A 23,116-nucleotide genomic window follows, 5' to 3' on the forward strand; every position below is an offset into this window, starting at 1 on the left:
ACTCAAAATAACCAAGAACTGTTACCATGTTAGTGCAGTTAATGACTGATTGTTCATATGACAATGTGCAGTTAAAGGTGCAATAGAAATGGCTTTTTTTATATATATATATTTCTTCCTCAAAAGTAAGAATCATTAATGGTACAGTTAATCGGTAAATTCCATACAATTCCCATCTATACACTTTCCCACTGCGATCTTATGAGTAAAAAGTAATAGCACACCTCTCCCCAACAAACTGCATTATTCAAGGAATCATTCAGTTATTTAATACTTGAGGTTAGTCATTTATTCAAATTCCTAACCCTTAGTATATGGAATAGTAATAGTGCAGCAAGCAGCACCACTTATTACTGTACCTAAAATACATTTTCCAAAGATGGCAGCATTCACAGGACAGACCCCAGTAACAGAGTTCGTTATCTGCGTGAGAAACAACTTTATTTTTCTTGGCTTTTTTCTTATTAATCCCATCCAAACTGAGGCTTTTTTTGTGGGCTTGTATGTGTGAGTTAATATAGTCCATATTATTTAGGGTGAGAGAGAGTTGAGAGTTCACATGCCCCGAATCTTCAACAAAAATGTTGCCCTTACTGTTGCAGCCTTTTACCCACTATGAGGAACGGCCACATTATTTACTATTCTTCAATGTCCAAGATTCCTCCAGAGACCAGTGGCAAAGGGTTATGGCTGGCTTTAGGCTCGCCTTAATTGGGTCAGGTCTGGCTAAAGGCAAAAGAGAGAGAGAGTGAGAGACTAGCTGTCAAACAAAGTCTGCTGCCAAAGTCCTTGACATTACCAACATGAGTTCATCACTTGCGAAAAAGGGCTAAAAAAACAAGTGCTGCACTCCTCCCCACCTTCCCATGGCTAAATATAAGCCCAACTAACGTCAGAAAGCCCATAAGGTACATCCACCTATAAATAACGTGGATGTCTGGAAACTAAAGACAGGGGTTGAAGGAACCACATAAAAACTTTGTTGTCCATGTGGCTGTGGGAGGTTAGCATGTAAGAATTGTGAACATGCTTGCAACCAAAAGAGCAACAAGTTTAAAGTCTAAGCAGTTTTAAAGATGGAAGTCTTTCCAGGGTTATTTAGGGGCCAACCATTGAAGGTGTGAAGACCCTATTGTATCTGTTAGTGTTCTTGTTATTATTATTATTCTGTTGAAAGTCTATGGCAGGCCTTAGAACCTTATAAAGAAAAAATATAACATTTGGCACGCTGATATAAGACACTCTCATATGTAACTGACCCAAATTTGGGGTCTCTCACTCAAACCCTCAAGCGGCACCAAAAGTTCAGACTAAGCAGTTTTAAAGATGGAAGTCTTTCCAGGGTTATTTAGGGGCCAACCATTGAAGGTGTGAAGACCCTATTGTATCTGTTAGTGTTCTTGTTATTATTATTATTCTGTTGAAAGTCTATGGCAGGCCTTAGAACCTTATAAAGAAAAAATATAACATTTGGCACGCTGATATAAGACACTCTCATATGTAACTGACCCAAATTTGGGGTCTCTCACTCAAACCCTCAAGCGGCACCAAAAGTTCAGACTCCCTTACGTTTTGGCCAATAAAATATTGCACTGTTTTTCAGTTCTGTCCACTCGATTTTCCGCCATTTCAAATTTTCTGAAAAATATATTTGCTCGCAATTTAGCATGTAACATCTAGAGACACTCATGACAAAATGTTATGAGATGTATTGTGATAGACCTAACATGATATTTTGCATGCATCATCAAGAGACGCTCATGATAAAAAGTTATGAAAAGCTTTTTGATAGATCAAACCTTTCTCATTTAACACATCAATAAATTGAATGGCAAGATGCCAATAAGTATCTGAGTCTGTATCTCTTGAAGTTTTTATATAAAACTTCAAATATGGCATTGCAACCAAACCCTTACAATACCCTATCAATTTGGTGACAGCACAACCTGTTGGTCAAAAGATATAAGCATTTGAATAAATAAGACAAATGTCTTTTTTCACCACTCCGTTTAAAATCATCAACAGAATTCTATAGTATATTCCAGTGGTTCTCAACCAGTGGGGCGCGCCCCCCCGGACACTCTCCCGAGGGGGGCGCAAGTAGGCTACGATGGAAGGGAAAAAAACTGGAAAAAAAATTTTTTTGGGCACATTTTTTTTATCACTAAACTACTGTCATAAAAAGTTATAGTTTTGTATATACATAACTCCTGAATAAAAATTAACATGTGTTTGGACTGATTTAAAAAAAAAAGTTTTGAACAAATTTGATTGGTTTGTCGATAGTGAGCGCAAATGCAGGTGATAAGCAAAAAGCGGTTTCATTAAGCGAGTCATTGAGTCGTTCATTCAAACGATTCGTTCAAACGGCCGATTCATCAAGAATGAGACAGATGTTTGTGAATGGGTCATTGAATCTTTGACTCAACCGATTCGTTCACAACACTGAATCATTCAAAACACAATTGAGTATTGCTGTGAGATGCGCTATGGCTATGCTGTGATCTTTGTTTGGATTCATCGGATCTATTTTCGCTGCTAAAATAGACCAAAACAGTCATTATTTCGTCTAAAATGTAAGTGACTTAATATTATTAACTTGTTTGTTGAACTGTCATATGAAATCAGTGTCACATTTTCAATCGTGAGGTGATGGTAAATTAAGTGATGGTCAATTGTCAGCTCTATTGGTCGTCAGGTCGTGTGATGTATGTTGCTGAACTGTATTCAAATGTTATAAATATAAAAACACCACATTTTGAAATTTAACTGCAGTATGTCAATTTAGTTTATTTGTGTGTGCTGCGCTCATAGACTTTAGAAAACGGTGCTCATTTGTTTGATTTCAACCTGTCTTTGCAAGGCCGCGAAACTCATATTTTGCTCATTGCAGACAAAGTGCACGCCTTCACACAAAAACTAGACCTCTGGCATGGTCGCATCAGTCGAGGGAACTGCGACATGTTCCCCAGCCTTGCAGACTTTATCAATGATGCAGGCAAGTCACACGATTTCTCCTCCCTATTTCAATCAGCGTCTGAGCACCTGTCAGCAATGAGAAAACAATTTGCGACGTACTTTAAAGAGGATTATCGCTTTTTTTGCGTGGGTTCGAGATCCGTTTGTGTGCACAGCAAACGAGCTATCAATTGATATGCAGGAACAGCTTATTGAGCTGAAGAGTGACAGTAGACTGAAGGATCTCTTTAGCTCCTGCCCTCTTTCGTCATTCTGGGCAGCAGTGATGCAGGAATACCCTGAACTCTGTGACGTCGCCTTGAAGGTTCTCTTTCCTTTCGCGTCGACATATTTGTGTGAGGCAGGATTCTCAAATATGACTGCACTCAAAACGAAATACCGCAATCGTGCACAAATCGAGGATGATTTGAGGCTATGCTTATCAAACATTGAGCCAAGAATTGAGGATCTTTGCAAGGCAAAGCAGGCTCAGGTCTCACATTAACATCAACTACCAGCAAGCTTCTGTAAAAAATGCAGATGATGCCTACTATTAGGCCTAGTAATAATAACAATAATAAAGCATAAATTAATATCAGAGGTCTGGTGCCAATTCCCAATTATAGCAATAGCCTAGTAATGATAATAGGCCTACTACTACTCAATAATAATAATAATAATAATAATGCCTACAAGCTCACATTAGAAGTCTGGTGCTACTGGCAATAATAATAATAATAATAATAATAACAACAATAAAGCATGTAACCTCATATAATTATATAGCAATAGCCTAGTAAGGATGATAGGCCTACTACTACTCATAATAATAATAATAATAATAATAATAATAATAATGCCTGCAAGCTCACATTAGAAGTCTGGTGCTACTGGCAATAATAATAATAATAATAATAATAATAACAACAATAAAGCATGGGGCGGGGCGGGGGGCACTGGGGCCCCAACTGCAATGAACCAGCTTTGGGGGGGCCCAGCTTGCCAAAGGTTGAGAACCCCTGGTATATTCAATGTATGACCACGTACACCATCCATCCATCCATCCATCCATCCATCTTCAACCGCTTATCCGAAGTCGGGTCGCGGGGGCAGCTGCTCCAGCAGGGGGCCCCAAACTTCCCTATCCCGAGCCACATTAACCAGCTCTGACTGGGCTGACCCGAGGTGTTCCCAGGCCAGTGTGGAGATGTAATCTCTCCACCTAGTCCTGGGTCTTCCCGAGGCCTCCTCCCAGCTGGACGTGCCTGAAACACCTCCCTAGGGAGGCGGCCAGGGGCATCCTTACCAGATGCCCAAACCACCTCAACTGACTCCTTTCAACGCAAAGGAGCAGCGGCTCTACTCCGAGCTCCTCACGGATGACTGAGCTCCTCACCCTATCTCTAAGGGAGAAGCCCGCCACCCTTCTGAGGAAGCCCGTTTCAGTCGCTTGTACTCGCGACCTAGTTCTTTCGGTCATGACCCAACCTTCATGACCATAGGTGAGGGTAGGAACAAAAATTGACCGGTAGATCGAGAGCTTTGCCTTTCGGCTCAGCTCCCTTTTCGTGACAACGGTGCGATAGAGCGAGTGCAATACCGCCCCTGCTGCCCCGACTCTCCGGCTAACCTCCCGCTCCATTGTCCCCTCACTCGTGAACAAGACCCCGAGGTACTTGAACTCCTTCACTTGGGGCAAAACCTCATTCCCTACCTGGAGTACGCACTCCATCGGTTTCCTGCTGAGAACCATGGCCTCAGATTTAGAGGTGCTAATCCTCATCCCAGCTGCTTCACACTTCGACTGCCAAGCGATCCAGTGAGAGCTGAAGGTCACGGACCGATGATGACATGAAGACAACATCATCTGCAAAAAGCAGCGATGAGATCCCCAGCCCACCGAACCGCACACCTTCCCCACCCCGACTACGCCTCGATATCCTGTCCATGAATATCACAAACAGGATTGGTGACAAAGCGCAGCCTTGGCGGAGACCAACCCCACATGGAATGAACTCGACTTTGTGCCGAGGACCCGGACACAGCCCTCGCTTTGGGCGTACAGGGATTGGATCAGCCCTAAGAAGGGACCCCCACCCCGTACTCCCGCAGCACCTCCCACAGTCTCTCCCGGGGGACCCGGTCATACGCCTTCTCCAGATCCACAAAACACATGTAGACCGGATGGGCATACTCCCAGGCCCCCTCCAGGATCCTTGCGAGAGTAAAGATCTGGTCCGTCGTTCCACGGCCAGGACGAAAACCGCATTGTTCCTCTTCAATCTGAGGTTCGACAATCGGCCGAACCCTCCTCTCCAGCACCTTGGAGTAAACTTTACCAGGGAGGCTGAGAAGTGTGATACCCGTGTGTGTGACCACGTACACACTGCAGCTAAATTCGGTTGTCAGTTCACCGTTTAGTGCTTAATCCTGTTCAGTGCACACAAATTTCAGTAAAATAAGGGCATGACAACCACATTCTACAACAGAATTCATTCTTGAAAAATTCAGGTAGTGACAACCGCATTTTAAAAAAATGTGTGTACAGAACCGAACAACTAGTTGTTAATGACGTGATTAATGGCCCCTATGAGATGTGTCCACCTTCTCCTGGTGTAATTCAAACTTAAAGAGGTATGTGTCTTTATTCATTAATATATTACAGTCTGCCTCTCTTTACTGTACTTTCTCTCATCAGGCCTGCGGTTTTGGAGTAAAACACGTACATTACAGTCCAGAGCTTGTGCGCTGTTTAACAACAGCCGAACAAATAACAACGCATGACCAAAACACGGCGATTCTGTCAATGGCAGTTAACAAAACATTGTCAGATGACAATACATCACTAGTGGATAATCTTTTTGCTCAAAAAAATTAAAAAAGCATTTCTACAGCTATGCTTGTCTAACAACGCAATTGAGGGAGTCAGTCCTGTATACCGTACACACATGGGACAATAATTTAGGGGATTCTCTCCTGCATTTAAATAATGTTGTCACTCCCAAAACGTTGCGGTGTGTACATGGCCTATATGTTTGCCATTGGTGTGCTTTGTCCTGTTATCGCGACTTGCAGCTATTTTTTTTTTTTTTTTTGTGACGGGCAAGGGCGGGGCCGGGTCGTGATTCTACATCAAGCCTCCGAGAGGGATAAAGGCCGACTGCGGACTGTGGTGCGACAGAGAGAGAGCATTTACGGGCAGCTGTCCATCATACTTGTGTATGTTTGTGTCTTTTCGTTTAAGTTCTTTATTAAAAATATTATTTATATTGTCAAGCCGGTCCTCGCCTCCTAGCCCATCAAATCCCCTTTACACTTTTATTATAATTTTTTTAGTTTTGGTAATTGAGGGCTTCTGTTTTACATTTAGGAATTAATCTTTTCATTATATTTATTTATTATTATTATTATTTAGTTTTATTATTTAGACTGTGGAAATTGCAGTAACATGCAAGAGACAACTTCGCACTTTGAGCACACAAATACGTGTGTCGTTTATTTAGTAAGAAAAAAGAGACCATGGATGGCGTCAAAAACTTGTCGTCTCCATCCCGAGGGAACGACTGGCCGAGGACTACCTGTGGAGATGTCACACAGGAGCGTGGTGCTGGCATCGCCAAAAACCACATCCTCGATCTGCAGACCTGTAGCCGAGGTCCTCAGGAGTTGCACGTCCGGGTATGTGGCCTGAGTGGCCGCCATGCGGTTGTAATCCAAACCCAGGTGGACTGCCCCCGCCACAACCCGTGATAGGCAGTCAGCCACGTGGTTGGTCTTACCAGCAACGTGCTGCAAGTCCGTGGTGAACTCCGAAATGTAGGACAGATGACGTTGCTGGCGGGCGGACCACGGTTCAGCCACCTTGGCCATGGAAAAAGTCAACGGCTTGTGGTCCACAAATGCAGTGAAGTGTCGGCCTTCCAGCAGGGAACAAAAGTGTCGGATGGCGAGGTAGAGACCCAGCAGCTCCCGGTCGAAAGTGCTGTACTTCCGCTCACAGGGGCGCAGCTGACGGCTAAAGAAAGCCAGCGGCTGCCAGGCACCGCCTACCCACTGCTCGTAGACAGCACCGACAGCATAGTCTGAGGCATCCGAGGTGATGGCGATGGGGGCTGTTGGAGAAGGATGCGCCAGCATGGTGGCGTTCGCTAGGGCTGCCTTAGTGGCGGCAAAAGCCCTGTCTCTACTCTCAGTCCAGTCCACAACGTGCTGTGGTTTACCTTTCAAGGCCTCGTGCAAAGGCCGCATGAGCAGAGCAGCTCGAGGGATGAAGCGGTGGTAAAAATTCACCATGCCGAGGAACTCTTGCAGGGATTTGACAGTGAGTGGGCGTGGGAACTGTGTGACTGCCTCCACCTTTGATGGTCGTCCTTAGTGACTCTGTGTCCAAGGAAGTCAATGGTGGAGAGGCCGAACTGGCACTTGGCAGGGTTGACAATCAATCCATGTTGGCTAAGCCGCTCAAAAAGGGTTTGGAGGTGCGCCAGGTGCTGAGACTTGGACGTGCTCGCTACTAGAATGTCATCCAAGTACACAAAAAGAAAGGGCAGGTCCCGCAAAACCAGTCCATGAGGCGTTGAAAAGTTTGGGCGGCGTTTTTAAGGCCGAACGGCATGCGCAGGAACTCAAACAGACCAAACGGCGTGATCGCCGCCGTTTTGGGGATGTCCAGTGGATGTACTGGCACCTGATGATATCCACGAACAAGGTCCACCTTAGAAAAAATCACCTTGCCAGACAGGTGTGCTGAAAAATCCTGTATGTTCGGGACTGGGTATCGGTCAGGCGCCGTTGCCTCATTAAGGCACCGGTAGTCGCCACACGGGCGCCAGCCGCCACCAGGTTTGGGGACGATGTGGAGGGGCGATGCCCATGGGCTGTCGGATCGGCGAACTATTCCCAGGCGTTCCATGTTCGCAAACTCAGCCTTTGCAACGGCAAGCTTGGTTGGGTCGAGGCGCCGAGCGCAGGCGTAGACGGGTGGACCAGTGGTGGCGAGATGGTGCTCCACACCATGCTTCATGGCAGATGCAGAGAAAGTGGGCTGAGTGAGGGCTGGGAAACTGGCAAGCAGACGGTGGAAATCATCAGAAGTTGAAAGCATGCTAGACAGCCGTATGGAGTCGGTCCTGCTGAGCGTGCATGTATAAGAGCAAAACGTGACAGCGTCAATCAGACGGCGATTCTTTACATCCACCAACAGTCCATGTGCACACAAACAATCAGCGCCGAGGAGGGGAACGGCAACCTTTCCGGTAACAAAGTTCCAGCCAAAGTGCTGTCCTCCTAAACACAATTTGATGTACCTCGTTCCATATGTGCGGATGGGGCTACCATTGGCAGCTTCCATAGGGGGGCCGTGGCTGTCGGTCACCTTGTCCAAACGGGATGCAGGCAGGACGCTCCTCTGTGCTCCTGTGTCGCACAGAAAACGCCGTCCAGAGATGCTGTCGTGGATGAAAAGCAGCCTGCCTACGCGGCCGACACTCATGGCCACTACTGAGCGCCGGCGCCGGCGTTTCCCGACCCGCTGAAACTGCATGGTGAGCGACATTTGTTAGCCTTGGTTCCAAACGTAGCATGGTAGAAACACAAGCCTGGAAGTTGTTTAGGGCCAGAAGACAACTGCCGCCGAGAAGTGGTTGCCGCGACGAAGGTGGAGTCGTCACGTGTCACCGAAGCGATGTGCGCAGGAAAAAGCGTGTCCGCACGATGTCCGTGACTCACCAGGAAAAATTTATCAGCTTCCTCAGCCAGTCTCCGACAGTCAGTGATTGTGGTGTTGGCTAATGCAGCTCTCACTTGTGAAGGCAGCTGACGCAGGAAAAGCTGGATGAACAGAAAACCGGGTCTGTGCTCTCCCAAAAGATCCAGCATGCGGTCCATGAGCTCGGACGGTTTGCTGTCACCCAGTCCTTGAAGTCCCTGCCGGCTCTCTCAGCGTCCGACAGTCCGAACGTTTTCAACAGGTGGGCTTTGAGTGCTGCATACTTCTCGTTTTCCGGAGGATTTGTTAGAAGGCTTACCACTCTGGATGCCGTTGAATTACCGAGAGCCGACACTACGTAGTACTATTTTGTTGTATCCGCGGTGATCTCACGCAGCGCGAACTGCGCTTCAGTCTGTGCGAACCATGCCGATGCGGACAATTCCCAGAATTTGGGGAGTTTGAGGGCGACAGCGTTCGCAGTCATGGTCGTGTCGTGTCACTGGATACGTCCAGCAGACTAATGTCGGGGTCACCAGTGTGGAAATTGCAGTAACTTGCAAGAGACAACTTCGCACTTTTGAGCACACAAATACGTGTGTCGTTTATTTAGTAAGAAAAAACACCAGCACAACAAATAGCGCCGACAAGCGTCCTACGTCATCACCCATACAGAATATTTAAAGGGACCACAATTCCTGAACAGTTATGAGGAAAAACGCTAAGAACAAAGTACTGCATTTCTCACCAACAATGTATAGAACTAAATTTAACACAAAGGTGAATTATATATGTCACAGTCACTACAAGACTTTCATTTTACATGATATATATGCATTTGGCATATGCTTTTTATCCAAACATTACGTTTAAGGTATATTTTTCCCTGGGAATCAAACTCTTGAGTTTAAAATCATTTTCTCATCAATTTCGTAGAGCTCTGATAAGTGTCATCACTTTCGAGTGGCATTTTTTATGTTTAGTTTTAGGCATAGTTGTAAATGTTTCAAATTTTGTAATATATGTGTCTGAAACTAAAATTGTATTAATTTGTATTTTTTATTTACTTCGTTTTTTGTTTTATTTGGTAGTTTATTTGAAAACGAAATAGATTTTAAATTAGCGAAATTAACGGAAATGTTTTAGTTTGAGTTTTCTTTAACAGGGGTGAATTCACTGAACAGTTACGCATTGTATTTCAGGGAAGCAACATGCATCTTATTGACTAACCACCCGCAATGCCGCATTGAAATAGCGCTTTATCTTTGAGTATTTCATTTAAGTAATTTTTTGTGTTTACTATGCAAACACGCCTCTTTTTTTATATGTAAATTAGACTTATTGTAGATTTTAATTTTGTTGCAAAACTCAATGCTATTTGCCCAGTGCAATAAACATTGTGCTAATACCGACCAATGAAAGCAAGTGGTAAACTGAATTTTATTTAAAATAGATGATTGTGTTCATTTTCAATTGATCATGGCAGCTGTATTTCATTAAATAATGATCAAAAGATGGAGACGAGTGTTAAAACTGGTTAAATTTTCAACATGTTAACCCTCGTATTATGTTGCGGGTCAATTTGAATCAGTAGAACTAAAAACATTTCTTTGATATATGTTGTTATGTTGGTTATTTACTACCCTGTGAAGGCAAAAAGAATCTTTTCCACACTGGTTTAAAATATGGCGTCAAAATTTGGACAGTCTGTTATTCCAAATTAAGTTATGCATGGAATATGCAAATTGACACAGGCAAGCCACCAGGTGGAACACCTGAGAAAACCAAGGGATGCGGATGGTGCTTGTAATGAGTGCCAACTTTTTTACATCCTACCATCTTGGTGTCGAGCTACAGAAACTCATTCTGCCCATGATCGGAACAATAAAAAAAATGTAAAAAACAAGCCTGAGCTTCTCAGCGAGCTTCTGAATATGCAGGGCAGAACGCTGTATTCCTCAAAATGTGCTTTTTCTGAAACTGCAACAGTTGTTTCATACCACTCAAAGAAAAGCGAGAATGTTTTTGTGACGAGAACAATGCACAAAGATGTATCACTGAGTGCAAGAGAGGACTTGAAGCCAGAAATCATCCTGGGCTGTAATTCCACCAAAGGATGAGATGACAATTTATACAAAGTCACATCAACCTGCAGCTGCCAGCGCAAGACTGCCTGTTGGCCCTTGGTGTTTTTTAAATAGCATTTTGGATGTGTCATCCTATGAAGTGAAGTCAATCTAAATTGGAATGCGGGCAAATTGTACAAATGTCGTCTTTTCCCGGAGGGGCTTGGAAAAGTGCTCATCACACCGAAGATCCAGAGGCACTCCCACCCACATCGACCACCAGTGGCTGCAGCTGTTGTTGCGTCAGTTCAAGCAGGTGCATCCAGCCCCACAGAAAATCAAGAAGTGGATACAGGTGTTGGGGAAAAGATGTGAGGTGTGCCCCCCTCAAGATGACAGTAAAACCAGTACCACATGTGTACAGTGCACAGGAAATACATCTGCATAAAGCACACACTTACTCTGAGCCCATCGTGTCAAAAGTAATTGCTTACATTTACAAAATTAGCCCACCATACAAAAAATACGACTATCTAGGTAACATAAAAATCTATTTCACTCATCAGCAATATTTTATATCAGTTTCTGAAAACATGAATTTTAAATACAATTTGATAAACTATTTATTAAATACATCATATGATATTATTTTTATTCTTTAGGTTTTATTTGTAATGTGTGACAAGTATTTTTTTTCTCCCCTTTTCCCCCAATTAGGAATGCCCAATTCCCTATGTGCTCTAAGTCCTCGTGGTGGCGTAGTGACTCAATCCAGTTGACGGAGGACGAATCCCAGTTGCCTCAGTGTCTGAGACTGTCAGTCTGCGTGTTTTATCACGTGTCTTGTTAAGCCCATTACCATGGAGACGAATCACGCGTGGAGGCCAATGACATTCTCTGCAGCATCCGCGCACAACTCTTCACGCGCCCCACTGAGAGCGAGAACCTCATTATAACGACTACAAGGAGGTTACTCCATGTGACTCTACCTGCCCTAGCAACTGGGCCAATTTTATTTGCTTAGAAGACCTGGCTGGAGTCACTCAGCACACCCTGGATTTGAACTTGTGACTCCAGGAGGGTGGTATTCAGCGTCTTTACTCGCTGAGCTACCCAGAGAATTGTATTGAATTCAATTAGAATCAATTTGACCCCGACCATAGAGATTATACCCATATTTTTAACAGAATACGAAGGTTAAAGAGATGTTTCAGGTGTCTGGATCACACTAGTGGAATGATATTCAGAGTGAGACAGATCTCAGTAGTGTGCTACATCCTCAATATAGGGCCATGAATCGACTCGCTAGATTGGAATTTCTGTGAGAAAATGGCATTTTACAGGCGTGTTTGTTCTATTGTCTGATCTGCATAATTCAATATCAGGCACTAAACCATCACAGACAACACATGCAAAAAAACAGCACTTTTACATTGTGCAATTAATTCTTTGTGAATTCTGTCCTGGGTGTTTGGGTGTAGTGCATTGACATGCAAGCATACATTGCATATATACTGAGCATGATGCTTGCTCTCGCTGCAGGCAATGATAGGAGACGCTGGATACACACACATCTGTTCCATGTTTTTTTTTTTTTTTTTTTTCAAACAAGTTCTTGACAAAGCTTCCCTTTGATCTTTGCCTGCTCTTGTGCCAAATCCATTTTAACTCTCGACCACTCCAGTGGTCATGGTGACAGGCTGCTCTAAGAAAAACACGTCAGAGGGCTAATTTAGGCACTCTGGATAGCTCTTACCCTTTAATATTGGTCTGTGACCAACTTTCCTTGCATGAGACAATGTAAGAAAACTGTGAAACCATTCTCAGATTTGTTTCTCCTCTCTTATTTGCGCTTTGTGCGTGGAGCCAAATAATGTCTTGTGTGTACCGATGCATTTCATTAGAGTGCATCAGGTAAGTTTCTTCTTGTTGTAAGTCTTTGTCATCTTGTATAATAAATAATGCACAAATTTGGCAGTATGTCCCTCAACTGATGCAGAACCTAGATGCAGGATAACTTTGTCATACATGAGCCAGGAGGGCATGAATTCAATGGTGCAATTTAAATTAATAAAGACATGAAAATGTTATTTTTAAATTATCACATTTATTTCTATAGCACATTTAAAAAAAACACATGTTGACCAAAGTGCTTTAAATAAAGGAAACATAAATAAATCATGCACATTCAGAGAACATAAATACTAAACCAACAGAAATAAATGCATTTACACACGCTTGACACAGTCAAAAGCAAGAGAGAAGATATGAGTCTTCAAATGAGATTTAAAAACATCAACTGTGATACAGGATATTGTATGGAGAGGCAAACTATTCCAAAGGCGAGGAGCTGCAACAGAGAAGGCACAATCTCCTTTTGATTTTAAACGAGACTTTGGAATGATTAAAAGAAGACTCTGTGATTACCTTAGAGGCCTAGAATTAGTATATTTCTGAAGGAGTTCTGCAATTTAAGGAGGTGCCAAGCCATTAAGGACCATTAAAAACTAATAATAAAATATTACTAAAAATACTGAATTCTGAATTTAACTAGGAGCCAGTTTAGCCAACACAGGTGATGTGCTAGCATGCTTCCTAGTTCCAGTTAGAAGCCTAGCAGCAGAATTTTGAACTAACTGCAGACATGACAATAATGCTTGAGAATTACCATAATACAATAAGTTCCAGTAACCCAGTCTGTAAGAAATAAAAGCATGTATACCAAGCTCCATTTTATGACAATGTCAAATGTAAATTTTTATTAAAATTTTAAAATGCTATTTTCTTGTTTTTATTTATTAAAGAAATGTTGTTTCATTACACAAATGATTTTACTTAGATTTTTTTTTTGTATTCAGCATTTGCGTGCCTGGCACCTATAAAAGGGTGACCTATGATGAGGGTGACCTGACAGAGCTTGGTATGTCACAGGTTTAGTAACTGTGCATGGATAGTCCAAGTCTTCTGACACACATGCGCTTGTGAAACGGTGGCCCTTGTGTTCTCTGTGTCAGTAGTGCTGACGTAAATTCCTTGTAAGAAGTAAGCACTCCTCGGTACTCAAAGATTAGATTTAAACGCTTGTGTTTCAGCTACATGAATTAGTTCCATTCATTATCGAGTGCATTGGCAACTCACAAACATATGTAACATTCTTTGCTCACAGTGCATGAATGCGATTCTGGCCCGTGTCTTCTAAAACGAATAGTTCAGACTGTTTGTTGAACATTAGTGTCTTTTTTGCATTTTATAAAAGCAGTAAGCCGCTCAGATCCATGCGTTACAATTATTATTTACACCCTTTTCTATTTGTGTAAAAATGCATCAATCTGACTGTAGTCATGTTTCCATCCAACTTACAAATTAAATTTATGCACAAAATTGGATAAAGCAGCGTATTTAAGAAAACTAAATCGTAATTTCTGGGGGAACTGGCGCAGATTAAAAATAAAGATTTCTTGTTTGCTAGTGTTCAGCAGCAGATGCCTCATGTCTGGGAGCAAAAGTGTGTCAGACATTTCTGGGAGGTAATAATAACCTATCATTTTGATGCCAGGTTTTTGTGTTCATCATTTTAGAATAACCACAACAACATTTGAGATGCTCTGTGATGCTATTAAAGGTATTCTCTGAGCTTATTATATATTCACATGGCATTTTGAGGAAAAGTCACAATACCTTTTTTGATGTACATCTCTTTGTCCTATATAAACTCTATACAAATATTTTCAGTAAATGTCAAAATTTTGGTACATTTTGTAATTCTACAAAATACCATTTTCGAATTGAATCATGACCAAATGTCAGATTACCTGATATTTAATTTAATTTAGAAAAGATTTGTAAATTAAATCAAACAACGTCAGAGCATTTTTTTTTTTACCCTCCCTTCACCTTGCATTGTCAAGTTAAACTGTTGTTTTGGTCACCCGCTTGCTGTCCTGTCATGGTCTAATATCATTACTGATTGGCTCCTTTTATTGTTTTTGGCTCCTTTATTTGCATCACAGACAATCCACCATGCCTTCCTTTCATCTATCTGTCTCGATACTACTGCTTTCTTTCTGTCTGTCTCTCTTTGTTTCTCTCTCTCTCTCTCTCTCTCTGTCTTTCGATCCCCCCTTCTCCAAGCGCTCTCAGCTCCCGACTCTATTTATAGCACGGACCCACCCCTCCCCTGTCGCTCGGCATCTATTTCCAGCAGCTTGAAGCCGCTCCAGTCTGTTTGTAAACTCTGCGTCTCTACACCTCTGCTCTCATGTTCGCCTCACACAGCAGGGGAGGGTGCGGAGATTCGGCTTGAACAGTTACGAAAAACAAAACACCAAACCGCAGTTACACCAAACGAAACAACAGTGGACGTTTCACTTTAAGCCCATTAATTTGGAGATCGAGCTTTGTGGTGCTGTGGCGAGGCCTTTGCCAGGATTGGCTCCCTGAAATAGGCAACTCAGTGGATGGTGAGAGGAGAGTAAAAGGAGGGGAAGGAAGGAAGAGGGGGACAGGCAGCTTGCCTATAGAAGTCTCCCAGTGCTCTATTTTGTGTTCCACTCTATCTCGCCGTTGTATTACCTTTTGATCTTGTTTTTTCCTGCTTCATCGCATTTCGTCATGGACAAGTCACTGTTTTGGAGTGTGGTGATACCGCATTCATAACTTCAGAGATTTACAGGATACAGGCACGCTCAGATGGGAGGGGGGGAGGCTTGGATTCAAGCCACACTCGGACTAGTCGTGTGAATTAGCTGTTTGTTTCTGTAATAGACAATTAGACAAGGCAATGATGTGGTTTATGAATGGAGTCGTTTGTGCGGTTGTACAGCTGATCGTTTGAGCGAACAATTTGAGCATTTCCTTCCACGGAGACCAGCTTGTATTTGTTTATTTGGAACCATGGAAGTAACGTTCAAAACTGCCATTTATTTTCTTGATGTCTGTTACTTGCAGAAAAAAAGGACACACAGCTCTTTTCCTTTAAATGTGTTTGCATATTTTACTTTATTGAGTAGTGCACATGACTGAGAGTGGGCTCCTTTTACATGTTGATTTTTTTGCATGAATTGTGTGGTTATATTTTGAGACTGGCATGCTTTTGAAGCCAACAGTACCGGGACTGTGCGCAATGTTGCAGACGATCTATGAGACAGAATCCTGCTTCTCCTCAGACAACACGTCCAGCCGAGAGCCTCCCGTAGAGCTGCTACCTCAGTCTAGAAGCACCAGCATGCTTGGTACCGGTGAGTTCATGAGAGAGAGAAAGTGCATGGAGACTAAAGAGTAGATGTACAGATGCACACATGCATAGTGAGAAGTGTATTGCATTGGGAAACAAAAAGTAAGAGGGGGGATGGAGGTTAAAGTGTGTTTGCATTTCTTGAGCCAAAGATCTTTGAAGTCAAGGGTTGTTGATATTTGTTCGATAGGACAACAGTTGTGCTGTGACTAGGTCTCCACTTTGTTTTGTCTGGTCGAACTCTGTTTGTTAAAAACCAACTGGGTCATGGTGTTAACCTGACATGTGCATCAAAGGTAGCTATTTTTTCTTTCTGCAGTACCATCAATGTCACTCAGTTATACATTTTGTCATTGTATTTGGTTGTTTACGTAGCTAATCTGTTAAGAATATTATGTTAAGGTTATCAAGTTAATATGCTGAACCACATGGTTTTGAATGCTCTTGAGAGTATTCAATCTGGTAAACATAAATGTGTGTTGTGTGGGTTTTAAGGAAACCCTGCTACTTGCACAGACATCCCACAGTCATGGAAAACCTGAAGATCAGGGAATTTTAAAATTGTGATTTCCAAGTCTGGAAAATCCATTAAAAACCATAAAATGTCAAGGAGATTTCTGCAGTGAATATATTTATGCTAGTTATGCTTATGACTTCTGTATATATAATTGGCTAGACATTGGAACTTTTGAGAGTTCAGTATCTTAATAATAATTGTAAAATAATAATAATATTAAAATAAATCCTTTTTCAGTAATTCTAAACAATTTAGAGTTATAGAAATTAATTTGTCAAAGTGTGGGAACCCTGCTTGCAGTTCAAAACTACTTGTGGCATTTTTGAACAATGTAAATTACGGAATATTGCAATTTTGGTACTCTAAATTTGAGAGGCCCTCAGCTTCATATTGGCAGAGTAAACTTGTATCTCGTCCTTGTCAGAAGTGACGCCAACATTCCCGTCAAAGCCATGTGAGTTTCGGCCATCTCTCACCTGTGCTTGAATCAACAGAGAGGAACAAACGACTATATAATAATGTGTGGGTGTACGGCCACATCCTTTGCCCTGCACTTGGCCTGTTTTTCTGACACCTGTTCAAATAGATAGATATGCCGTTATATCCCATTTTCTCACTTCATATACCTGTCTATTGTAGAAAGGATCACTTTATACTGGTCTGAAGTTCATCATGGCATTTCTCTGTTGATTTAGACCAGGGGTATTCAATTTAAGTTCCAAGAGGTCCAGTCTCGGCATTTCTTCCCAGCAAAGGTCCGGACAATAATAACTTAGACGTTGTCAGTAGTCAGTATGGCTGTGAACTGATGTAAGAAATGTGCTTTGTTTGTTTGCTTGTTTGTTTGTTTTATGGAATAGTTATTATTAATTTCTACCTTGGCAGAAAAAGTACTTTGTAAAATAAAAAATACATTCCTAAACGTTCAAAATAGTCCCTTGGCAAGGGTGAGGGCATTGGACGCCCAGAGACAGCCAAAGTACTGGGGTCTTATGGACCTTCTACCAAAGGATTAAAATATTTCAGAAATGTCATTAGTTGAGGGCACTTGGACATGAATATTAACAGATCAACTGTTCATTTTGAAGCTGAATTACAGCAGTCCAGTTTTTGTGTCCGTAAACGATCTCTCTCTCCTCGCACCACCGTCTGCCATCGGCCTTTATCCCTCTCGGAGGCTTAATTAGCCTGATAAGGGACCGGGTGTGTATGATCACAACCTGGCCCCGCTCTCCACCCTGCCACAGGCCACACTAATTAATCAGCTGATATTTGACCATGTTGAAATTATTGCCGTTTGTCAATAACCGTACACATTTGGGTAATAAACAGAAGTGTTTGCTACAATATCAATAGACATAATAGGCTGTTGGAACTGACTAAAGGTTAGACTGTATCACATTATATATGCCATCAGATACCCCGCTCTGTAGGTTCTGGCATTGGCTATTGAAAAACCCAAATAATATTGAGGCAGTGTGAATAATTTTTACTCATCCCTTGTTTATTTTATTTTTAAATAGGAAGTAGAAGAAAAATCACAGTTCAAAAAGGCACTTACAATGGTATAGGGGTGTACGGTAATGGTTAAAATTTCTCACGGTTTTAGGGTCACGGTTTCGGTACAGTTTGTTATTTGTTATGTTCAGAAAAACTAAATATTACTGCCAAATCCAATGTAAAAAAATTATATTTGGTAACAAACACTTCAAGAGATTTTCCCCTCACTGTACAAATCACCAAGATTTTGCAAATTGTGAACACGAATTTACTGGTTAAGCTGAGCTGATCTTCTAAACATTTCTGAACCGTTTATGGCCTAGTCATTCTTTGACCAATAAAAAAGTCGATACTCCCTGAGGAGCTTTTTAATTAATCATACCTGGGTTATGTAATAGAAAAAGCTTTGCAACTTCATGCTGAATCATTGTGGGTTACAGATTTGATGACTGGCTTGTGGCTTCCTGTCAAAGCTTTTATCTGACTGCAAATGTGTGACTGTGTAGTACAGGCTTAGAAAATAAAGCAACATCTCTGAATGCAACTTTGAACAATTTTCTGTGTGATGCAGAAAAGCCCTGCAAAGATTAAACCACTTTGATTGGAAAGTAAAAAATAATTCAAAGTCAGTTTAACTTGTTGTTTTTTGTTCTGGGAGCTGTGGTTAATATGCATATCGGTACCTAGACCTTCATATCCGTCAGTGTTGTAAATCATTTCAAACAAAATCAAATAACTCAATAGTATCCTTGAAATCAACAACTGAAACAGTCAACCGTGAAGCCAAGACTAACAGCAAACATTGCATAAATTAATCGAATTGTGTGCTTATTTAGAAATTAATGGCATGGCATGGCATGGCATGGCATGAAGGCCAGTTTCTCTTTGACAAAAAATGTCATACCCAGCCGCTGGCAGTCTCCAACCCCCTAGCTCAACTACATGCTCTAGATGTTTTAGACATTAAATAATTTCATATCCCTGGCATAAAGCACATACTTAGGTTGAAGTCATTAAAACAAATGTATTTACCACTCCACAAATTCAATATTAGCAAACTATCGTTTTGGCAAGTCGTTTAGGACATTTACTTTGTACATAACGAGTAATTTTGCCAACAATTGTTTTAAGACAGATTTATTAACTTTGAATTGACTATATCACAATTCCAGTGGGTCAGAAGATTACATTAACTGTGCCTTTAAGCAGCGTGGAAAATACCAGTAAATTATGTCAAGCTATTAGACAATTAGCCAGTTAGCTTCTGATTGGAGGTGTACCTGTGGATGTATTTTAAGGCCCACCTTCAAACTAAGTGCCTCTTTGCTTGACATCATGGGAAAATAAAAAATAATCATCCACGACCTAAAAAAAACAAACATTGTGGACCTCCACAAATCTGGTTCGTTATTGGGAGCAATTTTCAAATGCCTGAAGGTACCACGTTCATCTGTACAAACAATAGTATGAAAGTATAAACACCATGGGACCATGCAGCCATCATACCGCTCAGGAAGGAGACGCATTCTGTCACCTAGAGATGAATGTAGTTTGGTGCAAAAAGTGCAAATCAATCCCAGAACAACAGCAAAGGACCTTGTGAAGATGGTAGAGGAAACAGGTAGACAAGTATCTATATCCACAGTAAAACGAGCCCTATCTCGACATATATTTGAAGTCAGAAGTTTACATACACCTTTGCCAAATACATTTAAACTCTGTTTTCACAATTTAATCGTATAAAACATTCCCTGTCTTAGGTCAGTTAGGATCACTACTTTATATTATGAATGTGAAATGTCAGAATATTTGTAGAGAGAATTATTTATTTCAGCTTTTATTTCTTTCATCACATTCCCAGTGGGTCAGATGTTTACATACACTTTGTTATTATTTGGTATCATTGCCTTTATGTTATTTAACTTGGATCAAACTTTTGTCTAGCCTTCCACAAGCTTCTCACAATAAGTTGCTGGAATTTTGGCCCATTCGTCTAGACAGGACTGGTGTTACTATGTCAGGATTTTAGGCCTCCTTGCTCGCACATACTTTTTTAGATCTTCCCACAAATTTTTTTTCGGATTGAGGTCAGGGCTTTGTGATGGCCACTCCAATACCTTGACTTCAGTTGTATTTGTATCTCTGAGAAATTCCAAATGATAATGCAGCAATGTCAATAGATTTTTTTGTCGACAATGGGAATGCAAATATTGCTAAATCAGTTGTGTTGAAGGTGGTGCACTGTTTGTTGTGGGTACATGTGCAACTTAAGTTCTGTCAAAAAATTTGTTTGGGAAACTTTTGTCATTAATTGGCCATGTGAAAATAGCCAACATTAAATGAACAACAGTAAATGTAATTTTCAAGTGAAACTGTATATTCAGCTTAGTTGGATTGTGGCCATTACATACATAATTGAGTCAGTTGGTTTAAGGTAAGGGTTTGAAAAGTAAGAGGAACTTGTGATGTCAACAACAACAAAAATGTTACAGTTGATAAAAGATTACAAGTACTTTTTTGTCTGGAAAAAGTACATAATTTGCACCAATGAATCATGCACAATAAAACCAGAAACATTAATTACAAAATAAAATAAGGTCAATTTTGATTTCATATTGATTTCAAGGCAACCAAATGGCAACCAAAGAGTAATGTAAACTTACCCCTTTGGCTGCAATGAGCATATACTTTTCAGTAGTAGTCAACCGATATGGGTTTTTAGCCAGAGGGGAACTGGCCCTCTCAGTGGGCCGATATATAAAACAATTTAATATATTATATAACATAACCATAAAATTGCAACAAAAAAAGAAGTAAACTATTATTTAGAACTGTATTTAGTAAATTTCACATGCAACTTTATCTTTGTAAAAAATTATATTGTATTTTAAATGGTAGATAGCAGTTTCTTCTGATTTCGGTTTAGTTGTCAAATTTCAGTAGTTTATTTTCACATTAATAAATTGTTAATATAATAGCAAGAAGGACATAACATTACACACAGTTGTCCAGCAACCATAGATGGCATGTCCACATTAGCAATCACATTTTCTAAAAAAATACAGAATCAAACCAGTTGTACATACAGTACATAGTGAATAAGACATTTACTCATAGCACACGTGAAGCTCTTTTACCTTGAAGTTGCATACGCAGACCGTTTAATGAGACCTTGTTGGACACCGGTCTATTATTGTAGGAACACAATGGCACGTAACAACAAAACAAACTGTTACTGCTCCTTTACATGTCTCAGGTGCTTCACATGCAAGCAGCCGATTCTCGCCACCCTCAAGAAACAAATCGTCAAATGGGGAATATTTATTGGCCAATGCCGATAATGAAAAAAGTCTGAATATCGTCCGATTTATCGGCCTCTGTGATATATTGGTCTTCCATTACTTTTCAGTCTTAAACCCTCACAAGCGCATCTACAACAATATGGGCAAGCTAAAGTAATAGTAACACTGTCGATTGCATACCAAGTTTGCTTTCTTCTTGGGGTTGTTAAAATAGATTCTCTAAATTAAGTTGTACCGTTCTCACTACAGGTAGTCAACTATTTCTTCCCAACGATGTCCCTGTACTATAATCAGCAGCAGGCATGTCATGCCTATTTACATGCCTATGGTCTCAACCCATGTCTTGAATGGCAGCTGGAGCTAGGCCACTATGCAAATGCATTACCCCCGCCCACTCTGTTCCCTTTCAGCACCTACTTTGAGGTCTATACTCAAACTGCAGTGCACTTGCTATCGTGACAGATGATTGAAACAAACATTAGTCAGTCCATCAGTGATTCAATTGATGATTCAGTTGATGATTAAAAAAAATCAGTTGTTTATCCGTTTCTATTTTCTCTGAGCAATGTAACGTTTGTGTGGATGTTCATTTGACATGATACAAAACTCCCTTATAAACAATAATGGCAGGATGACAATAAAATTATAAGCCACATTGAACTACAAACTGGATAACATTCAGAAATTAAGAGAAAATTAGATACTATTTTATGTTAGTGATGCAACATGCTGTGCTGTTTGCACACTACACATGAGCTAATAATATCTAACTGCTCTCATTTTTCTATCATTTATTATTGGGTTTGAGTAAAGTATAATCCTATAATGGTGGTCAGGGATATTTCAGGAGCAGTGGCGGCTGCTGGTCTTTCAAAGAGGGGAAGCTCATTTTCGGCCTACATTATAAACTTATTTACCCTATTTTTTGCACTAAATCAATCTTAGGTGTTGATCTGCCCTGCTGTTTAATTCAAATTTTTTCCTCGTAAGGAAGACTTTCAAATGGCTTCGCCAAAATCAGGTCGACAGTATTAGCACCGTCTGCCATCGTGCGCAGTTTCACCCGTACGACGCTAGCGTAGCCTACTGTATGAATGAATGAATGAACGAACGAACGAACGAACGAACGAACGAACGCTCTAAAACAAAATATATTAAACTTGGTAAAACTGAAACAAGGAATGTGGTGTATAATTGTGTGAAATGTATTATGCAAATTGACTAGCAATTTCGCCAAACAAATATAAAGAAATCGGTTGCAGCAGTTTGTCTTTCGACTACACTTGAGAAATCCACGATGGGACTGAGCGCGAAATAGCTTCAGTGACTTCGTATAGTACAGATTCGCTGTCAGTCAAAAGGAGATGCAGTCTTTCGACAGATCCTCCAATCATCACGCGGAAGCCCGGAGTCCGAGCCAGCCCACTCTTCATTCACCCCCAGAGACGCTGAGCGTCCGTGGGCGGGACATAATCGCAGCATTTATCCAATGACCGTCTATTTTCGGAGCACTGAAAAAAACTGTTCAGAGCAGCCCCATTGAAGTCAATGGACGCTCGGCTTCAACAGGGAAATGCACTGACGCTACGGGAATGTATAATAAGTAAATCGAGTCAGCCGACCTGCTATATGTAATGTAGCTGATTCTGAACGAACTCGTCTTCGAGATGAACGTGTTCAAACGCATTTTTAGTCAATAAATTGTTTACACAATAGTACATATTTGACCATTATTTTTTTGACATTATAGGGGAAGCTGAGCTTCCCTTGCAGTCTTAAAGAAATCCCCACTGTTCAGGAGGCAAGATGTTACAACAATATGTGTAAATTTGG

At 41.2% G+C, this 23,116-nt stretch overlaps 1 protein-coding gene across 4 annotated transcripts in view; it reads left to right on the forward strand.

Annotated features, from left to right (window-relative positions):
• Nucleotides 1–23,116, forward strand: part of LOC127647152 (histone deacetylase 5-like) — a 115,771-nt gene that overhangs the window by 30,890 nt on the left and 61,765 nt on the right. For 2 of the 4 annotated variants that reach the window (XM_052131232.1, XM_052131233.1), the window contains exon 1: nucleotides 15,003–15,968. The exons of the other annotated variants lie outside the window; for them this stretch is intronic. In XM_052131232.1, the coding sequence (XP_051987192.1) occupies nucleotides 15,818–15,968 (151 nt within the window). In that variant the 5' untranslated portion in view covers nucleotides 15,003–15,817. Of the gene's footprint in view, nucleotides 1–15,002; nucleotides 15,969–23,116 lie in introns of those variants that run through there. 4 annotated transcript variants of the gene reach the window in all.

This window comes from Xyrauchen texanus, chromosome 8 (genome assembly GCF_025860055.1).
Source record: "Xyrauchen texanus isolate HMW12.3.18 chromosome 8, RBS_HiC_50CHRs, whole genome shotgun sequence".
Classification (NCBI taxonomy): Eukaryota; Metazoa; Chordata; class Actinopteri; order Cypriniformes; family Catostomidae; genus Xyrauchen; species Xyrauchen texanus.